Genomic DNA, 18,661 nt, shown 5'->3' on the forward strand with positions numbered 1-18,661 from the left:
AAATGGTGGGATATCCTCGGGTAATTTATTAATTTTGGTCTGAGGCTCTATATTCACCACACTCCCACCAAGCCACCCCAGACTTTTATTAATTTGAGCTTCGATATACACTCATAACACTAGCGTCATCTTGAGATACCAGACCAGTCAGTCAGTACCTTATCATATTCGAGGCTGAGGAAAATTATAGTTCAACCGACAATTTCGATAACAATAATAATTAAGACATCAATGAATTCTTTAATAACAGCAATATAATCTGTTGTCGAATTCTCACTTGGAGCGGGATTTCATTTCGTCTTTCTTTCCCGAACAGTGATTTTCTCCAGCCTTGAGATACTTGGGATATTTCGCCATCTCGTTTGCGCCCCCATAGAACCTCGATGCGCCGTTAACATTCACGCGTTATTAAGAAACGAATTCGACAAAATACATTAGGGACTTTCATATTCGAATCTTGGGTTTTTCGAATGAGCTGCGCTGCAGAATCTGAACGGCCGATAAATTGACATTGCGCCTCATCGACATCTGGAAGCTATTTACATTACATAAACTCTGTAGACGCCAATCTGATCCTGCTCAATACGTTGGCCCCCAAAGTTCCCGAGTGACATATTCTAGTAAGAAAGATGAGCGATCTGGATAGGTACAGCTTCTACGACTTCCTTCAAAAGACTTCAATCTGACTTTAATTCAGAGCCATTTCGCAATTGCGAGCTTGCCGACCCATCCCAGAAGCAGAAGTTCGAGAATTATGTCATAAAGCGAGAGAATTGTTGATCGAGGAAGGGAATGTGGTCACAGTAACAGCTCCAGTTACGGTACGGCTTCATGAGTTTGCGCAAGTGATGGGTCGATATTGACGAATTTATGCAGATATGCGGTGATATTCATGGACAATTTCACGATCTCATGGAGCTATTCAGAGTTGGTGGTGATGTGCCCGATACAAATTACTTATTCATGGGTAAGATACGACCTTTTAAACGGCATTTATGGCAGACCTTGACTAACTTGCTTAGGTGATTTCGTTGATCGAGGGTTCTACTCTTTAGAATCTTTCCTCCTCCTACTGTGCCTCAAAGTACGATATCCAGATCGAATGACCTTGATCCGAGGTAATCACGAATCTAGACAAATTACAACAGTTTATGGATTTTACGACGAATGCTTACGAAAGTATGGAAGCGCAAATGTGTGGAGATACTGTTGCGAAGTGTTCGATTATCTTGCTCTCGGTGCAATTGTGCTTGGAGCATCAAGCAGTCTTCAACCTACATCTATGCCAAATGGCGAACACAGTACCTCCTCGACGCAAGAATTTAATGACGAGGATGTGGAAATCGAGATTCTAAATGTTGATGGAAGTATTATGAACAAATTTCTACGAAACAGGGACAAGATCGGGAAAAGAAAGCCATCTATAGATTCAGAAATGAGTTCATCAGACAAGGGTTCTCCAAGTCCCCAAAGCAAATTCCCCACCAGTCTTGGTGCACCTGGTTCTGGGGCTTCAGGTTACAGTGGAGGAAGTTCAGGCAATCCCTCCGGCGCGGTTTTCTGTGTCCATGGAGGTCTTTCCCCTCTGATCCAAGCAGTCGATAAAATCCGTCTCTTAGACCGCAAACAAGAAGTCCCTCATGAAGGCGCCATGTGTGATCTACTCTGGTCCGATCCTGATGAAATAGATGGCTGGGGTCTCTCCCCACGTGGCGCAGGATTTTTATTCGGAGCCGATATCGTCAAAATGTTCAACCATACCAACGACCTTTCAATGATTGCTCGAGCCCATCAGTTAGTAATGGAGGGGTTTAAAGAGACTTTCGATCATAGTATTGTTACAGTATGGTCTGCGCCAAATTACTGCTATAGATGTGGAAATGTAGCAGCGATTATGGAATTAGGAGAGGATGGGACAGGAAATGGAATAATGGCAAGGAGTAATGGAGAAGTTAGTAGAGGGAATGGTGCTAATGCGCCGTTATTGAAAGAGAAAGTAGCATTGAGTGGACCTGCAAGGAGATATAGGGTTTTCCATGCGGCGCCACAGGATTCAAGGGGCATGCCGGCTAAGAAACCGGTGGCGGATTATTTCTTGTGAGGATTTCGCACGAGTTCTCATCATGTCATGTCATATCATAATTTATGGTACGTATGGTATTGACGCAATAATTGAGGAGAGTAGTGGTTATGATGTGAGAAATGACAGAACGAGACCCTCTTACATGGGTCAAATGGATTCATATGAAGTGGTATTGGTAGCATGGAAATGCAAGTGTGCACTTAAATGTCTAGATGTATTTATGTATGTATGTATGGCGTTAGCAAGATCGGGACTTGTGGATATCTGGTATGGGAATGAGAATGAAAATACTATTTGTTCCACGTTTCCATGAATTTTTCAATTCATTTGAGTGACCTCAGGTATGTGTGTATCTGGAGTTATCTGTGTGGAAACCTAACAACTTTAATCAAGTCACCAAGTAATAAATAATATCATGAAGGCTCCTCACCGGAAGCACCATCAAAAACTTATGTAAGTCACACCAAAATACACACCTACATAGCGTCAATCGCCTTGCCCGCATCTTTAGTAATGGCCCGAGCGCTAGCTTGACAATCTAAAGCTTGCTATCTCGATCTCTTAATCTTATCAACCTCATTCTTTAATCCTTCGATCACCTCACCTTTTTGGCCTTTTCTGCCAATTTCTATTCTTCCGCACGACAGACTTTCTTTGATAAGAGGTTAATAACTTGATAGCGTCGGAATTATATACTGGGAAATCGAAATCGAAATCGAAATCGCGGAATAGATAATGACGGCGACGAGTCCGGATGCGAAGAGGGTGAAGAGGGAGGAAGATGAGAGGGATGAGGTGAAAGATGCGCAGGGGGAATGGAAAAGGGAGGATAAGCAGGAGGAGGTGGTGGTGAAGAAGGAAAATGAGGAAGGGGATGCGCAGGATGATTTGGATGCGCTGGAGGGGTTGGAGAGTGAGGCAAAGGAATTTATGAAAGTATGTTTATTTTGGGGGATTGAGGGAGAGGATTGGAAGAAGTTATATGGGTGGATTGTTTTTGGAGAGGATCTGAAATCGCCGGAGAAGTTGAGTCAATGAGTGAATGATTACTGACTTTATGTGTTTTGCAAAGGATTCTGAAATCGATAGGATATTAAGAGCTTTTCGTTTAGATGCGTATGTCTTCCCCTTCCCAGAATGTTATCTCGATGGAACAAAATGAACGGCATTGAAAATAAGTCGGAAGGACCCAAACATTTCAACTAACAAAAATAATACAGCTACGCAGTCCTCGACCTCCAACCTGGTGTCGGCGAATCCGATATCAAAAAATGTTACCGTGTAAAATCCCTCTTGATCCATCCGGATAAAACACGCAATCCCCTTGCTCCAGATGCATTTGATCGGTTAAAGAAAGCGCAGACGGAGTTGATGGATGAGAAACATCGTGAAAGATTAGATGAAGCAATTGCCGATGCGCGAATGCTGGTGATGCGTGAAAAGGGATTGAATAGAGATAGTGCGGAGGTGAAGGAACCGAGTGAGGAGTTTAGGAGGGAGTGGAGAGAGAAAACAAAATTCGTGTTGATTGAGAATGAGCAGAGAAGGAGGAGACAGGTGAAGGCGCAGATGCAGGAGGAGGGAAGGGAACAGAAGAGAGTGGAGGAGGAGAGGGAAGAGAGGAAGCGAAAGAGGGATAGTGAGGTTAAGTGGGAGGAGAGTAGGGAGGAGAGAATTGGAAGTTGGAGGGAATTCGCGAAGAAGGGGGGTGGAGCCGGGGGTGGGGAAAAGAAGAAAAGAAGAAGGTTAAGCCTTTGGGTTTAGGGAGTTGCTTTGGTGTGTGTGGATGGGAATAGGAACTAATTTATGCGTGTAAATTGGAAGGACGGACAGCGAGGACTCCCTAGGTCGGAGTAATCACTATGATATGATTGGGATATCTATTATCCATTCTACTCCGTATCGGAAGACTACAAGTCATTTTTGACAAACAGTCATATCATATCGTTTCATTCAAATATCCATACTAAGCAGAAACCCCTCCTCATCATAACAAGCCGCTCGAACTCAACCATTTTTTCATCTCAACATTTCATTAGAGCGTACCGCGTAGAGAAATATAAAGACGGATAATATGCATCGAAGTAGAGCTCTATCTTCTAACAGTTGGCTCTCATAAACGGTCGACGAGTTTCTAGTCGGGGAAAGCGAATGTTTCGGAAACGCGAATTGTCCACATGAGATTCTAGTACTATATGTACTTATAAAATTGAATTCATATTAACTTTGACTAGGTTTACATATTATCAATAGGATTTCAATATATGATTTGTATCGGTATATTAGTTAAGTTTTTGAAAATGAACTCCATGAAACACTATTCAATATATTGAGATGACTATTTAGATAAGCACTATGATTCTGTAGAAGAATTTAGTATCCCGATCATCTAGTATACTAAGCGAGAGGGCTAGCTTCGTAGTATACTTAAGAATTGCTTCTTTCTGTAAGTAGCTAGCTCTCTAGATAGAATACAATATTGACATTTAGGACCGATCATTGTAGGTGCTGCGTCATTCGTATCATCCTTAGACTAACAATATTATAATAAGAAAGAAAGTATATAGATTCATTTCTATAGAAGGTCTTAACTCTAATACTTTATATTAAGTAGATTAATAGTATTTTAAGTATATGTAGAAACGACAAATTACTCTCATGCTCCTCAAAAGTCATTTAATTACTCTTATATTCTGAAGTTGAGAGATGATTTACTCTTATGCTTTTTAGATTCTATAATATAGAATCTATAATAGAATCTACTTAAGTTACATTTCAATTTTAGAGTATGAGAGTAATTAAATGATATTTGGGGGGTATGAGAGTAATTTGCCGATATAGAGATTGTATATTAACTATAACATCGTTAACTTATCCTTCTTATTCTTCGAATATCTTTTTAAATTTTAACAAAGAATAAACGTTTCCGACTGCAACTGTTCGTTTTCCATACTTTTTATAGCTTCTCCATTCATAATCCCTTGAACATAAGCATCACCTACAAAGATCCACTCCTCTACTGACTTATTGTGTGCTTTTACTTCAGGATCTTTTCTACGGAGGATGAACGGGGTCTTTCCTCCGAACAGAACGCAAACTTGATCACCTTCTTTCATTCCTGATGGCCCGACACCAATGTAACCTGTCTTTGTTCGGAAGAATCTTCGACCAGCGGTATAAGAATATATGGAAAGAGCAAGCTGGTTCACACCGTGCAATACCTCTTGCCTCAGCTTCCTTGAGTATTCCTGGGCATTCTGTTTGTATTTCATCAAGAGAAATATCCACCACCATTCATCATGTAGTATTCGATCTTCGAAAGTAGCCCGCTTCTCTTCGCTGATTACACTCATGTCGCAGCATAGCGTCCGCCAAAATGCATCTATGAGAGTCTTGCCGCCAGCATAGGGCTCTTCCGGTTTCTCATCAACTCCTGCAAATTCTCGCCATTCGTCGATTGAGTCATAGCTAATGAGTATTGAAGGAGCTTTAGCGTGCGCAAGTTCTTCCACAGTATCAAACAGGAGTCCCTTTATAGCTATTTTGCCGGGTGATACTCGATTGATATCCACAGGAATGGATCCCGAGGTCTTATGCGTGGAGAATGCTTCCTAACGTTTACCAGAGAAGCGAAGGACCTCGAACTGGTATTCCAATTTCCAGTCTGGTACCCAAGAAGGGAGGTTCTCTGTATACTTATGTGAAGCGTCTGAAGGATGCTCAAGAACGTGGCTGAAAACGTCGAGATTACCCGTTTTCGCGATCAATGCCAATGTGGCAAGTTCATAAGCTTCAGCAACCGGCAGTTGATAATTGATGACTTTGTCATCAAGGTCCAACGACATACCGAGGAGCCCATATACCATATAATGAGGGTCAGTTGCGATGCGATATCTGTATAAACGAGCCAATTCAAGGAATCCAACACGAGTGCGACTTTTCCTCAGACTTTCAATTCTTTGAAGCTCCAAAAATCGATTTTCGAGATGGGGCAAGGTCAGAATAGGATTATTCTTTTCATCAAAACAACACGCTTGATAATGTATGTTAAAGCTCTGAACAAGTAGTTCCAAAGTTTGGCCCGATATAACAGAAGAGCCACAGATGAAGGTCAAGCTCTTTGCTTTTGCCATTTCTTGCAGTGTCCACATGCGAGTCCACCATGGCCCGCGAAAGAAGATGAACAGAAGCAAACGATCTAGACCGACTCCATATCTAGGCTCATTATCTTCTATTGGAGTGAAGTCCGCCCAGTGCAATTTGTGATTTCCAGCCATGCGATGAATGAGCTCTATAGTTTCCTTAGTATCACTTTCCTCCTCTCCCAGCCACACGGACGAACCTGGTGCGCAGTCTCATAGATTGAACCCATCAGTTTTACTTGGCTATTTCTCTCCGGTATATTCAGTTGATTTATACAGACAGCGTCTACCCAGAGTAAACGGCTGCAATCTTTGTACCGCAAATGCCGTAGCGCCAACTCGAGATTGCTTTGTGGCTTTGAAAGCTTTCTCCACACACTCTGAATTGGAACATGTCCGGCGACTGTCCCCCAAAACATAGGACAATGTTTCATACTCAATATCCGCGTCGTCCAGAGAAACCAACCTCATAGAGCACGATACTGGATCTGAGGACGAGCCTTTTGTCAGTTCCAGGAGCCGGATTTCGTTAATTTGAGCGTTCATTGGCCGTTGGTAAAACGAGAGTGCCATGGTCGCGGATTTTTAGTAAAGAGCAAAGTTGATACAATTTGACTTCAATCGCCCGTCTTAATTTCCCCCTCTCCCCCCCCCCAAAAAAAGAGAGGTTTAGGGAACAAGCCAAGGCCTCTAACTGTTTTCAGTAAACGATACTACCTGCAAGCTCTCACTCGCCACGTGTCTCAGCCTCACTTCCTCTCTCCCTTCTTTGCAAATGAGGCTGTATTTTGATTTATCATATATTGTGCACCTAAAATAAAATCGCTGTTTAAAGATCTTCGAAGATGTCCGCCTTGCATCTTGCAGCATCACACGGCAATGAACCTATTTTGCGGAAACTCTTGAAAGATGGAGCAGATATCAACCTGACCACGGAGTTTTACGGAACCCCTCTGGTATGCGCAGCAAAGAGAGGTCATACGGAAATCATGAAGCTGCTCAAGAGAAGAGGGGCAGACGTGAATATATCGGGAAGAGATGGATTTACCCCTCTTCACTTTGCAGCGGTTGCAGATCAAGCAGCTGTAATTTCCTTACTGGCAGACTTCAAGGCTAGCTTTGAGGCTAAGACAAGAGATGGACACTCACTATTAATATGTGCTATTATTAAGTTGCACTTGGAAACCGTGCGTGTCTTGTTGGATGAAGGAGCAGATCTTAATGCAAGAACAACGAAAGGGTTTTCACTATTACATATTGCTATAACGATTTTGGTAAGCAAAATTAAATTAAAGTATTTCGAGATTAAGTTGAAGTATTTATATATAATCTTGATTAATATAATTATAATATCTATATTATTATCTAAATATAGTATCTCGATTTTATCTTTCTCTTTAAATTCAATAGCTTCCCTAAAATCCTCTATTAATATAATCTTAAAGATTAATAAAACAAACAACAAATACTTTAAAGAGATTAATATTTTAGATTTAAATAATTAAATACATTCATTCTGTATTTCGTTAGAATTATTGGATATCTTTGGATTGAGAATGTTAGTATTAGGAATATTGATATGAAGATTTGAAGTAGATATATCCGATTTTGAAAGTAATACTAGCCCTAAAAGAAGTACCAGATCTCCATTTTTCTCGTCTCTTTATTCCCTTTCGCTTCTTCTTTTCTCATTATTCGCTTCTTCATCCCCTCTCACTTCCCTCTTCCTTTTTACTTCCTTCTTCCTTCTCACTTTTCAAATCCTTCTCGCTTCTCTATCCCATTTCACTCCTCACTTCTCCCTATCCTCTCAAATTCCCTCTCACTACTTATTCCACCTTTTTTCTTTCCACCTTTCCTCTTCCTCCTCCTCTTCCCCTTCCCCTTTCTGTTCCTCTCATATTCTATTCCCATTTATTCCCCATTTCTTTCTTCTAGCTTCCCTCTTCCCTCTTCCCCCTTCCCTCTCAAATCGTTCTCACTTCCACTATAACAATTTCAAACAACACAATACTTTTTCCTCTTTTTCCTCTTTTACTCCTCTCACTTCTCCTCTCCCTCTCCCTCTACTCTCCTCTCCTCTCCTCTCTTTTTCTCGATAAATAAATAAACAAATAAGCGAGCAAGCAAGCGAATATTACTAAATAGTTAACTACCTATTAAGTATATGTATGTATATATATATATAACGTAAGATCATATAAAATATAAACATACATAGTTATGAACATGTAATGTAATACAAATTTTACAAAGGCTCAACGACAAAATGATCCATCAATCACACCGCTTGGCCACATTACATCACACCACATCTCATTCATTACACCCCCAAGAATTTATAAACAATTATTTTTTAGTTTCAGACCTTGGGGTATCTAACCATCTACCTCTTACTCCCTTACGCAATCTCAAGATTCGAAGACTCAAAGATTCCAGATTCCAGATTCCAGATATCAGAAAAACACATCTTCTTTCTTTTCATCCAGATATCCACACATCCACAGATCCATCCCAACCTCCACCAAATTAAAGTAGAAAACATTAAAGAGTATGGTAAAAACTACCAACTCCGTCCTCATCCATCTATTTATTTATTCATCGTTCCGTTCCGTTCCGTTCCGTTCGATTTCCCGGGGTATAAAAAACATCTCAACTCATCGCATCCAATCTCATTTCATGAAATTCAGATCCTGAAAGATCTATTATCAATATTCTTCCATATTTCCATTCCCTTCCCTTCCATCTATCCATGCATAGCCTAATAGAAAATCTTTGGTTGCCAAAGTGGTGGTCTCGCTCCCTCAACATCCCAAACCAACTTATTCTTCTCATCAAGCGTACATCCCTCATCGGTAATTGGAATAACCTTACTCGTGTGAGCCACTTCCTGAGCACTGATTCCAGCCTGATCTCTCGGGATCCATAAAAGTGGTGCCTCGGAGACAATAGCGGGAGGAAAGTATGCATTCCGAGCAGTCACATCATCGTAGAGATTTTCGGGATCGAGATTACCGTGAGGAACAAGCTTGCGCATGCTAGCGTAATCGCAATGGATATGGGGTTTAAAGAATTTAGCAAAAATACCGCCTTGGGGCTTGGAGTGAGGACTCAGGTCGCTGGATCCGTTTTTCTCGTTATGTTTCTCGTGGGAGACTGTGGGGCTACCGCTCATACCGGCTTCGAGCTCGCCGCGGATAGATTCCTCTTCGGCCTCGAGAGTTTTGGGGAGGGTGTGCAGAAGTGGGCCCATGGCTGCGTTGAGAGAAATGTGGTATAAAGCTGTGAAAATGAGGAATATGATCATGAGGACCATTTGTGGCCATGCTTTACCAATGGCGAAAAGACCAATCAAACAAAGCTCCGAAAGGTAGACACCGGTGAGAAGTTGTTGGAGAGCACGTGGATAAATAAGACCCTTGGTATCGATTTGAGTATCGGTGACGAAGAGGATATTGTATCTGTAAGCGAGATAGAACAAACTCATACCAATAGTCGCGAAACCCATCACAAGTGGCGCGATACATGAGTAAGTAATACCAATGACAGCAATGTTAGTGAAAACTGGAAGAGTGCTACCCCATGAGATGGCACTCAAGCTAGTCCATTTTTGATACATCTTTCGTGGAGTAGTGGCCAAGAACTTGTAGAGAATCTTGAAAACAAAGAATCCAACAACTTGAGAAATGACTCCAGCGGCCACAGTCAAACCTTGAACAATAAAGTATGAGATGTAAAAGTTGGAAGCACTGGGCAATTTATTCGCAAGAAGGGAAAGAATTCCAGTTGGACTGTTGATGAGCTGATACAAAACCGATGATGCCGATGATGCGATAGTGACAACCAAGAAAACTTGAATGACTTGGAAGGCAAAGTATGCGTTTTGAGTAAAGAGTTCTACGCGTGCAGTAGTTGGTTCACCGGAGAGTCTTGCGCAAACTATTTCGTATTAGCATAGGTCATTCAATTTTGATAAAGATAACTTACGTCTCATGATAATAGGAACAAGTGACATGAGGATCGAGAGAGCGACAGAAGGCAAGAGACCAGAGATGACACCCATAATCCAATTTGGAACTGCTTTCAACCACGAAAGCCAGCTAAATTGTTCGAGGTATGAGACGTTTGAAATAAGACCAACAGCCGCGACTGGAATAGCCCAGAAAACGATCAGAGCAGCGATGAATCCAACCACAGCAAATCTACGAACAACTCTTTGCCACCATGAGATGGTCAAAGATTTCCAGATGACTTCGCTAGGATTGAACAACCGATATATCTAGGAGACATTTGAAGGGCCTGGTGATGAGCGAGAGTTTGAAATGCGATTTGAGCGTCCGATTGGTGAGCGAATTCGATGAATACCGATCCAACCTTCTTAGTCTCTCCAGCCAAATAAGTACTTTGAGCGGATTCGGTTTCCGGGATGAGAGTTTCCAATTCACTTCGAGCCCAGTTGATTGTATCGACCTTCTTTCCATAGAGACCAAATTTGCCAAGCTTGTGTGTGGGACGCTTCTTTTGAGGCAACCATCTCGAGGCCAATGATCCCGATTCACCATTATCTTCTATGACGGGTTGTTCTTCTTGACTCGCCCCATTCTTGATTGCCTTGAGTCTTTCGCCATTTGCTGTCTTGATAAGTTTGACCTCTGCACTTTCAAGTTTGTTGGCGATTTCATCACGCTTCTCAACCAGTTCCTCCACCTTTCCGGAATCTGCAGCGATCCAAATGTTACGTACTGCACTTCCAAAGACTTTTCGAAGTTTGCTTTCCTCGAGATATGGTGCAGGAACAGAGATGAAGAGAACTGTTCTTGAAGAGATGCGATTTGCGAAAGTTGGGTTGAGTAAGAAAGCTTGTCGAAGGTTGACGTAATAGATAGTTTCTCTTGTAACAAGGAAAAGAACACTAATTGATTGGGATGAGTAAAGTTTCAGGAGGTCAAGACCAGCGAGCATTCCAAAGATCAAGAAACTCCAAAGAAGATCATGAGATTTCTGGAAAAACTTATGCGCGCATGCAAAAGTGAATACAGAAATTGAACTTACAATCCAAAGAAAATCCACCCAATAAAACAAGTAGCATAGTATCGATCTCTTCCAGCCGATGTAGAACTATCTATATTACCCATAGAGAGCATATCCAGTTGTTTTGCTCCACCTCCGCCCGTCGCATTGATGGGGAACAGAACTGGCCATGTGATACAGCAACCCACAAACATAATGACCACCGTCATGCGCAAAAATCGAAGAAACAAATAGGCATCGAGACCTTGATGTTGAAGGGCATAAATATCTGGAATTTTGCGAAAAGGACCAATCCAATTGAACCATCCTGATGGAAGGGGTTTCGTTCGTTCTCTATTTGAATATTAGCATTGACCTGCATCCCGCATCGAATTCTGTGTGAGGAATGTACGTACTCCTCGCGCAATGCACCCAGATACGTTCTCGGAGCGTACCATCGTACGTTGGATCTGCGCAAGATCAAGAAGATGACAAAGTACACGGCAGCCACAATGAAGGTCGGTACCAAAGTCGCTACCAAACCCGATAAACTGGATCCACCACTACTGGTATCATTGGCCATGATTACCAAGTGATATCTTCACGATATCGTGGAATGACGCACGCAATTGATTTTGATTTCGAGGATGATAATTAATGAAGATTATTCCTGCTCATGCGAGCAAAAATAAGGGAGAGGAAAGTCGACGTTCGAAAGGGAAAAGAGAAGGGACGGAAATCGAGGATGCGACTGGGGGAAAGAAGGAAATAAAAAGAGCCAGGACTGAGACCAAAGTGATGGACGACCAGGATACTTTTTGTTTCGCAAGCTTGGACCAAGAACCCTTGTCTGAGGTCCTTGATTTAATTTCTGGAGGTGATAACTGGGGACGAATCAAGAATTTTTTTCAATTGGGATGAAATATGGATGGGATGGGATAGGCCCAAGGGAATAATCGAGAGGCAAGGATCTTCGATATGACGATATATGTTGGATTGTTGCATATGCAATCAATTGAATGGCTGTGATTTTGGTGTCAAGAGAATGAATGATGATGGGAAATGGAAGAATGGAAGCACAAGAATACGAGACAAGAATGTTGAATGAACTCGGAAATGAAATCAGAATGAGATGTTCTTCCAAATCAAGGACAAGATAATTCTTTGCACAGCCAACAATCAATGATGAAATTACTCGGACACTGATGCATAAAGAATATTCCATTGTACTCATGAGATGAGTGATTATATATCGAAGACTCTCACCGTAGTAACATCAAATAGTAACATCAAAACATCTCATAGGAAATCGCCATCCTTCAAATCTACAACAAAGAATCCCCGACCCGTGGACAGCTAGTAAGAGGTGTGGCTTTCATCAACATGACAGGTATCCTCTGTTCCCTCGAATGGACCAGTCAGATGAACGTGTACATTTCTTGATATTGCTCTAGACCATCCATTTCTCCAAAGTAACCCTGCGTCTACGTGTATGGAATTTAGGATTGAATTCATAGCAGCTGAAGTGGGTAGCTAGTAGTATTTCATTTCTACGATAGATACTCTTTAGTTCTCAAACCCTCCTTTCTCCCTCTCTTGCTAACTTTATTCTTCATTCTTCAGTCTTCAATATATCAATATATCATATCATAATCAAAATTACCAAATAAAAAAGATCACCATTTAAACAGCCATCAAATCAAATCAAAAGAAAAGAAAAGAAAAACACATATAACACAAATAACATAAAAAAACTTAAAACCCCAAAATGCAATTTCCCATCCTCCATTTCATTTCAAACATAGCATCGCAGATAGATAACCGATGGATGGATTGAGATAAGTTGCGGGAGTGGATAATCCTTGTATAGCTGAATGAATGGGATAGCTGCATAGTACACCGTACATACCTCCTTGGGTACAGACAATACTATTTGCATTTCCACATCCTGATCTCTCCCAGCCCACCAGCCACGGTTGGAGAGGGATGTGTTGTGAGTTGTGAGTTGTGAGTTGTGCTGTGTGATTTGTGATTGATTTGTGACTTGTGACCGGTAAAACGTGGTGAATGGTATGAGGTAGAGATGGATATATCGGCGATCTACTCGTACGAATCGGATGTTTTTAATTCTCACATGGTGCACCGTATAATCTGAAGAGTATTCGTACAACCAGAAAGTATACAACTCTGATATTATAAAAACCAGGTTAGTCCTCTTGTAGTTTACCATTTTGTGGTTATACATCTAGCATCAGAGTTGCATAGGTTAATGTTGATTCCCAAAGTCTACTAAAGATATCTATCTATCATATAAATACAATACCGTCCATCTTATCGACTCTCCTCTCCCCTTCAAACTCTTCATCATAAGAAAAGGAGTTAAATTACCACCTATTCATAGCCACAGCCACACGTTTGAAAGAAGGAAAGTTTCAAATATTAACTTTCCCACCTCTATCTAGGTAGTTACAGTAGTACCTACCTAGTCCTTTCGGATATCAAAAAGCTTAATTGACGCTTGTGGAATGATGAGATGAGTTAGTCGACTCCTGGCACCTGTCACCGGTGGATAACGTCGGCGTCACATCTGGTAGTCGATGCACTAAACCTACTAATTATCCAAACGATATCAAATTCTCAACGAAAAGAGCTTAACCGTGATGGGAACCCCGTTGGACCCTCAATTGCAATTCGATCGAAATATCCTGGAAGGCCTGTGAAGATGCACTCTACACGTCCCTGGAAATCTTGACTGCGTGTTTAGCCGCCGGTACTTCATGTGAGGGATGGTTGTTCGGGACCGAAGGGAGTGAGTGTTGAGTGTTGAGTGTGCAGGTGGGGTGGTTGGTTGATGATTTATTAGAGCTTGATGTTGATATTGCTTAATCGTGACACTGGTATTGATGTTGACGTCGATGTGATATTCTCTAAATGTCGATATGATATCTACACAGTACAGCATAAATCACATTCATCATTACCTCGTTAGAGCTCATTCAATCCAAATTATCATTCTTTGCTCTTATTCTTTACTCTCACCTACCTAGTAGATATGATCATAACACAATATCATATCTAACACCAAGTAGTACCTGCAGAATTATCACTGACCCCACAGCTCGACATGGTTCTCATAACCTGTGAGCCTGTCAAGCTGAATCGATATTACTTCACCCCGCTGATATTTGCTGCGTTATTGGTCCAGAGTACAGCTTATGTTTTCAATTGATGGGAATTTCCCGATGGTCATAATTCCGAGGATATATTCTGAGGATATAGATGGATACAATATAAGAATGTTCAAGTGCTCGATTTCTTATCATGTACCGGGTACTATTGCCATACTATCGCCACAGTATCTCTTGGCTCATCACCATCCCTTCACCATCTTAATTGATAGATTGATTGATTGATTTAATTAACGTCCTTTTATCTTAATTGATAAAGATGCCAGGAGAAAATTCAAACGACAATCAATTATTTGCAAGTGTAAATCAATTCTTCGCCATGGATGGATGGATGGATAATTAATATTACGATGTTCAGTTTCAAGCGTGATCATGAGCTCACGTGATATGAATCTCTACTCTACATCCATTGCAAGTCAAAACTTCCATCAGACTAAAACCTTCATGCCAAGAACACACGATTCCATACAAATACCCTCCAACAAAGAAACCTTCTTGCGTTGAAAGCAGAACATCTATTGTTCATACCATCAAAGAATTGCTTCGATGGACTTGACATTCAATGAACTACATTCCTTATATTTCATTATCTCTATTCAAGCTTCACAAACATGCGGTATACATATTTCCTAAAGCGTCATTGCTGTTACTTGATCTTTTCTTTCATCGTGTTATTCCCATTTTGCGATTTGTTTATCTGCTACGATAAACTTCAAGCGACATTTAGAGACAGCCAAGTCAACGATTAACCTTCCCAGGCCAAATATCACAAAATAAAACATTACAAAAAATTATGGCCGATGTAGTAATGCGGGATGCACCAGCTGCGGCTGCAGGCGCTGCCGCTTTGCAACGAAGAGCTGGAGGAGGGTCTGCCGAAGTTAGAGCTCCTGACACGATAGGTCCTGCGCCTAGGGGATCAAGTGGTCTAGCTCGAGGAGCAGTACAACGAACAAAATTCTCAAAGCATATCGTTCCATCTTTACACTCAATCAACCAGATCTAATTCCACTTTTTAAACATGTCAACTGCAATTATTTGTCTACGAAAGGTCATTCACCTACAATTCTGGAATTGAAACAACATGCTCAAGCATTGGTTATTCTCCTCAAGCAAATCACTCTTTCCACCCACGCAGGAACCATCGATAGTAAGAATCAAAAAGCGGTTACCAAGTTTGATGGAGCCCCCGAGTTTCAATGAAAATGAAACTTTCGATTTCCTCAATGATTTGAATAATGTCTACGAGAATAATACAGTCCATCACAATCTTCCACTTCCCACTCTACTCAATACATTGGAACCTCAGTATGTCGAACCGGGCACCATGGTAAATCCAGGACAACCAGATCATTTTGTCGAGATTGACGTCTGTCCATTGCATGAAGTGGATCCAGCTCCTGTTGACGGTCCATCGCTTCCATATGCTACCCATGAAGCACTTCTCAAACACGCAAACGAAGTACTCGAACTAATCGATCATGAATATAGCGCCAAGGGAGGTCTACTAGGTGTTCTTCCACATGAAGATGACGATAACAATCGACCCCTAGCAGAAACAACTCTCCTTGGTCAAATGATACTTTACATCCAACGACTCGTCGCTCGTCTTCATAACCTCGAACGTCTTCATGCAAATGCCATGGACGTAATGAAAGGCGAAGCTGTCGTTCCTCATCAAGCACTTTCCCGCGTCGGACCCGATGGACGTAGTGGCCGCGAGCTCGTCTACCCACAAGATCGCTTCGTCCTCGTCAACTCCGGCGACGATATCTGGCAATTTCTCAATGATGAATTTGAAAAGAAAGAACGAGTCGACGAACAAATCCGTGCAAATCATCTCCGTCTCGGCGTCGAAGGTGAGCGTCTCTGGGAAACCAAAGGTGGAAAAGAATATTCCCGTGGTATCACCGCCATCGATGTCATAACTCGCTACTATCGACTCCGCAACGATTCCCTCAAAACCATCTTCGTCATCCCCGCCCATGCCGAACATCCCGGTGTCAAAGCCACCCGCGAAATGGAACGCAACCCCACCGTCGTCAGCGTGGTCAAACCCGTCTGGCCCGAGCGCGTCTCCGTCTGGGAAAAGAAAACCCGCGACGATCTCGAGGAACTCCGACAACTCCGCCGGGACAACGCATCTCTCCGCGAAGCCGCCGAAGTCGCAGACACAGAACGCACGTATCTCCTCAACGAAGTCAAGCTCCAACGCTCCCACGTCTACAACGCGAAGGAAAAATGGAAACGCTTCACCGAAGGCCCCGACTTCAACGAAGTCGCCATTCAGCTAGAAACCGAACGCGAACGTCTCGCCAAAGAGCGCAAAGATTTCGAAGCCCAACGCAGACAACTCGATACCCGCGCTACCGATCTCGAAACCCGATCCCAAGAACTCACATCGCGCGAACAAACGCTTGCGAATACTCGGGCAGCAGACGCGCGACAATTTGAAGCTCGTCGCGCGACGCTCGAAAATCTGTATAAACAGCGCTTGATTGATCTCGAGAATGATCGCTTGGCGGCGGTGGAGAATGGCACGCGACTCGCGGATGAGTTTCAGAGGGCCTGGACGGAACAATTGGAGAATACGCAGACGCTGGTGGATTTTTTGAATAGTGATCGTGCGAAGAGTTTGTTGGCGGAGAATCTCATTCCTGATGATATTGGGAGGAGGGGGGTTAGGGGCGCGCAGGAGGTGGTGCAGCGGGTTTTGGAGAAGTTGGCGAATCCGCAGGGGTGTGGGGGTAGGTATTAGTTTAGTCTTTTAGGGGTGGGGGAGTCGTAGGAGGATGGATGGATAGAGGGAGGGAGGGAGGGAGGGATGGATGGATGGGGATTCTTATTTGGCTTGTTTGGTTAAAAGGGAGTGGATTTGTAACTTTATCTATTCCATATTTCGCGTCTTTTAATTTTCTCGAGAGAGAAAGTAGGTAGCTAGGTAATTAAGTTATTTGTACGTATGCATGTATTTATTATCTAAATATCTGTGTACTATCTATACATCTACGCATGATTTATCTATACATGATATCTTATATTAATATTTCCACCCGGACTTTTCCACTCATCTGATGATTCCCTTTCCTTCTTCTTTTTCCTTTTCTTCTCCTTTCTTCTTTTTTCTTTAGTTAGGTTATTTTTTAAATTAAATAAGCTTACTTATATTTGGGGGAGTGAATGATTAAAGATTGAAGATTCTTCTTTTCTTTTCTTTTCTTAGGTATAGGTTTGGGTTTGGGATAGATGATTGATAGATAAATAGGTAGATAGATAAATAATTTTCTAATAATCTTGTTTTTAGTTTTATTTTCTCGAAAGAGAAAATAGATAGCTAGGTAATTAGATAATTGAGTTATTTATTATATATTAATATTTCTATTTAAACTTTTCTATTATCTAACAATTCCCTTTCTTCTTTTTCTTTTTCTTTCCTTTTTTCTTTTTTCTTTTTTCTTTTTCTTTTTTCTTTAATTAGATTATTTTTCAAATTAAATAAATTTATTTATATTTGAAAGAGTGGAATGAATGAAGATTGATGATTCTTCTTTTCTTTTCTTTTCTTTTCTTTTCTTTTCTTTTCTTTTCTTTTCTTTTCTTTTCTTTTCTTTTCTTTTCTTTTCTTTTCTTTTCTTTTCTTTTCTTTCTTTTCTTTTCTTTTCTTGGGTATAGGTTTGAGTTTGGGATAGATGGTTGGTAGACGAATAGGTAGATAGATAGTTTCCCAACAATCTCGCTCTCAGTTTAGGAGTGAAAAGAAATGCTAAATGGAGGATTTAGCTATTTTTAATCTAAACTCATTTAATCGAAGAAGAAGAAAAGAAAGTGGAAGAGTAACACTAAGCGAAGTATAGATGAGTGGAAGATTGAGAGGGATATCGATGAAAGAAAGGGGTATAGTGCTATTCAAGAGTTTCTCGCTTCGCTCTGGAGAAATTTTTAACGATTAGACTAAGAGTGATGTAGAGTTGGGAGTTCAGATGTCAGGTATTATGGATCTATGGACTGTTTTTTGATGGGTTTGTATTGGAAGATTTTTATATGTTGAAAGGTATTTATATTTTTGGAAGATTGATGGTTGGGGAGTTTAATTGTTCCTTCCTTATCTGGTTACAAGGGGATTTGAAACTAGAAATGAATGGGTTTTGATCATGGCAATTGAAGAAACATGAGAGATCCCTGATTCATAACGTAGCTAGATGTATCAACTGTAGTGTCTTTACAGTCCGTATATCCTT

At 41.4% G+C, this 18,661-nt stretch overlaps 6 protein-coding genes across 6 annotated transcripts; 4 read left to right on the forward strand and 2 right to left on the reverse strand.

Annotated features, from left to right (window-relative positions):
- The first annotated feature begins 63 nt into the window (after positions 1–63).
- Positions 64–2,396, forward strand: EAF02_011627 (uncharacterized protein). The gene is made up of 4 exons (XM_038907674.1): positions 64–646; positions 698–821; positions 877–967; positions 1,023–2,396. Exons 1-4 carry the CDS (start codon positions 630–632, stop codon positions 2,099–2,101), a joined length of 1,311 nt encoding a protein of 436 aa, XP_038752491.1. The 5' UTR covers positions 64–629; the 3' UTR covers positions 2,102–2,396.
- A 422-nt stretch (positions 2,397–2,818) lies between these two features.
- On the forward strand, positions 2,819–3,847 carry EAF02_011628 (uncharacterized protein; the record flags this gene model as incomplete). Its single annotated transcript, XM_038907675.1, has 3 exons — positions 2,819–3,019; positions 3,156–3,199; positions 3,304–3,847. The coding sequence occupies 3 exons, from the start codon at positions 2,819–2,821 to the stop codon at positions 3,845–3,847; spliced, it is 789 nt and encodes a 262-aa protein (XP_038752492.1).
- A 1,142-nt stretch (positions 3,848–4,989) lies between these two features.
- EAF02_011629 (uncharacterized protein) lies at positions 4,990–6,798 on the reverse strand (the record flags this gene model as incomplete). Its single annotated transcript, XM_038907676.1, has 3 exons — positions 4,990–5,694; positions 5,755–6,374; positions 6,516–6,798. The coding sequence occupies 3 exons, from the start codon at positions 6,796–6,798 to the stop codon at positions 4,990–4,992; spliced, it is 1,608 nt and encodes a 535-aa protein (XP_038752493.1).
- Positions 6,799–7,070: 272 nt separating this feature from the next.
- EAF02_011630 (uncharacterized protein) lies at positions 7,071–8,452 on the forward strand (the record flags this gene model as incomplete). Its single annotated transcript, XM_038907677.1, has 2 exons — positions 7,071–7,499; positions 8,447–8,452. 2 exons carry the CDS (start codon positions 7,071–7,073, stop codon positions 8,450–8,452), a joined length of 435 nt encoding a protein of 144 aa, XP_038752494.1.
- EAF02_011631 (uncharacterized protein) lies at positions 8,365–12,402 on the reverse strand. Its single transcript, XM_038907678.1, has 5 exons — positions 11,652–12,402; positions 11,278–11,589; positions 10,497–11,137; positions 10,213–10,476; positions 8,365–10,164 (listed from the first exon to the last, which is right to left on the reverse strand). Exons 1-5 carry the CDS (start codon positions 11,816–11,818, stop codon positions 8,987–8,989), a joined length of 2,562 nt encoding a protein of 853 aa, XP_038752495.1. The 5' UTR covers positions 11,819–12,402; the 3' UTR covers positions 8,365–8,986.
- Positions 12,403–15,216: 2,814 nt separating this feature from the next.
- On the forward strand, positions 15,217–17,181 carry EAF02_011632 (uncharacterized protein; the record flags this gene model as incomplete). The annotated part of the gene is made up of 2 exons (XM_038907679.1): positions 15,217–15,366; positions 15,562–17,181. 2 exons carry the CDS (start codon positions 15,217–15,219, stop codon positions 17,179–17,181), a joined length of 1,770 nt encoding a protein of 589 aa, XP_038752496.1.
- Between the last annotated feature and the right edge of the window lie 1,480 nt (positions 17,182–18,661).

The sequence above is a fragment of the Botrytis sinoallii genome (genome assembly GCF_014898435.1).
Source record: "Botrytis sinoallii strain Bc 23 chromosome Unknown BSIN_034, whole genome shotgun sequence".
Taxonomy (NCBI): Eukaryota; Fungi; Ascomycota; class Leotiomycetes; order Helotiales; family Sclerotiniaceae; genus Botrytis; species Botrytis sinoallii.

Excerpts from the sequence above, each read along its gene's own strand:
- EAF02_011631 (XM_038907678.1), bottom strand. The coding sequence starts at position 11,818 with ATGGCCAATGATACCAGTAGTGGTGGATCCAGTTTATCGGGTTTGGTA. Across the intron at positions 11,590-11,651 it reads CTGGGTGCATTGCGCGAGGA|AGAACGAACGAAACCCCTTC; the intron begins GTACGTACATTC and ends ATATTCAAATAG. Across the intron at positions 11,138-11,277 it reads GGGTGGATTTTCTTTGGATT|TGTTCTTTTCCTTGTTACAA; the intron begins GTAAGTTCAATT and ends CCAATCAATTAG.
- EAF02_011627 (XM_038907674.1), top strand. Across the intron at positions 822-876 it reads CAGTAACAGCTCCAGTTACG|ATATGCGGTGATATTCATGG; the intron begins GTACGGCTTCAT and ends GAATTTATGCAG. Across the intron at positions 968-1,022 it reads TACAAATTACTTATTCATGG|GTGATTTCGTTGATCGAGGG; the intron begins GTAAGATACGAC and ends TAACTTGCTTAG.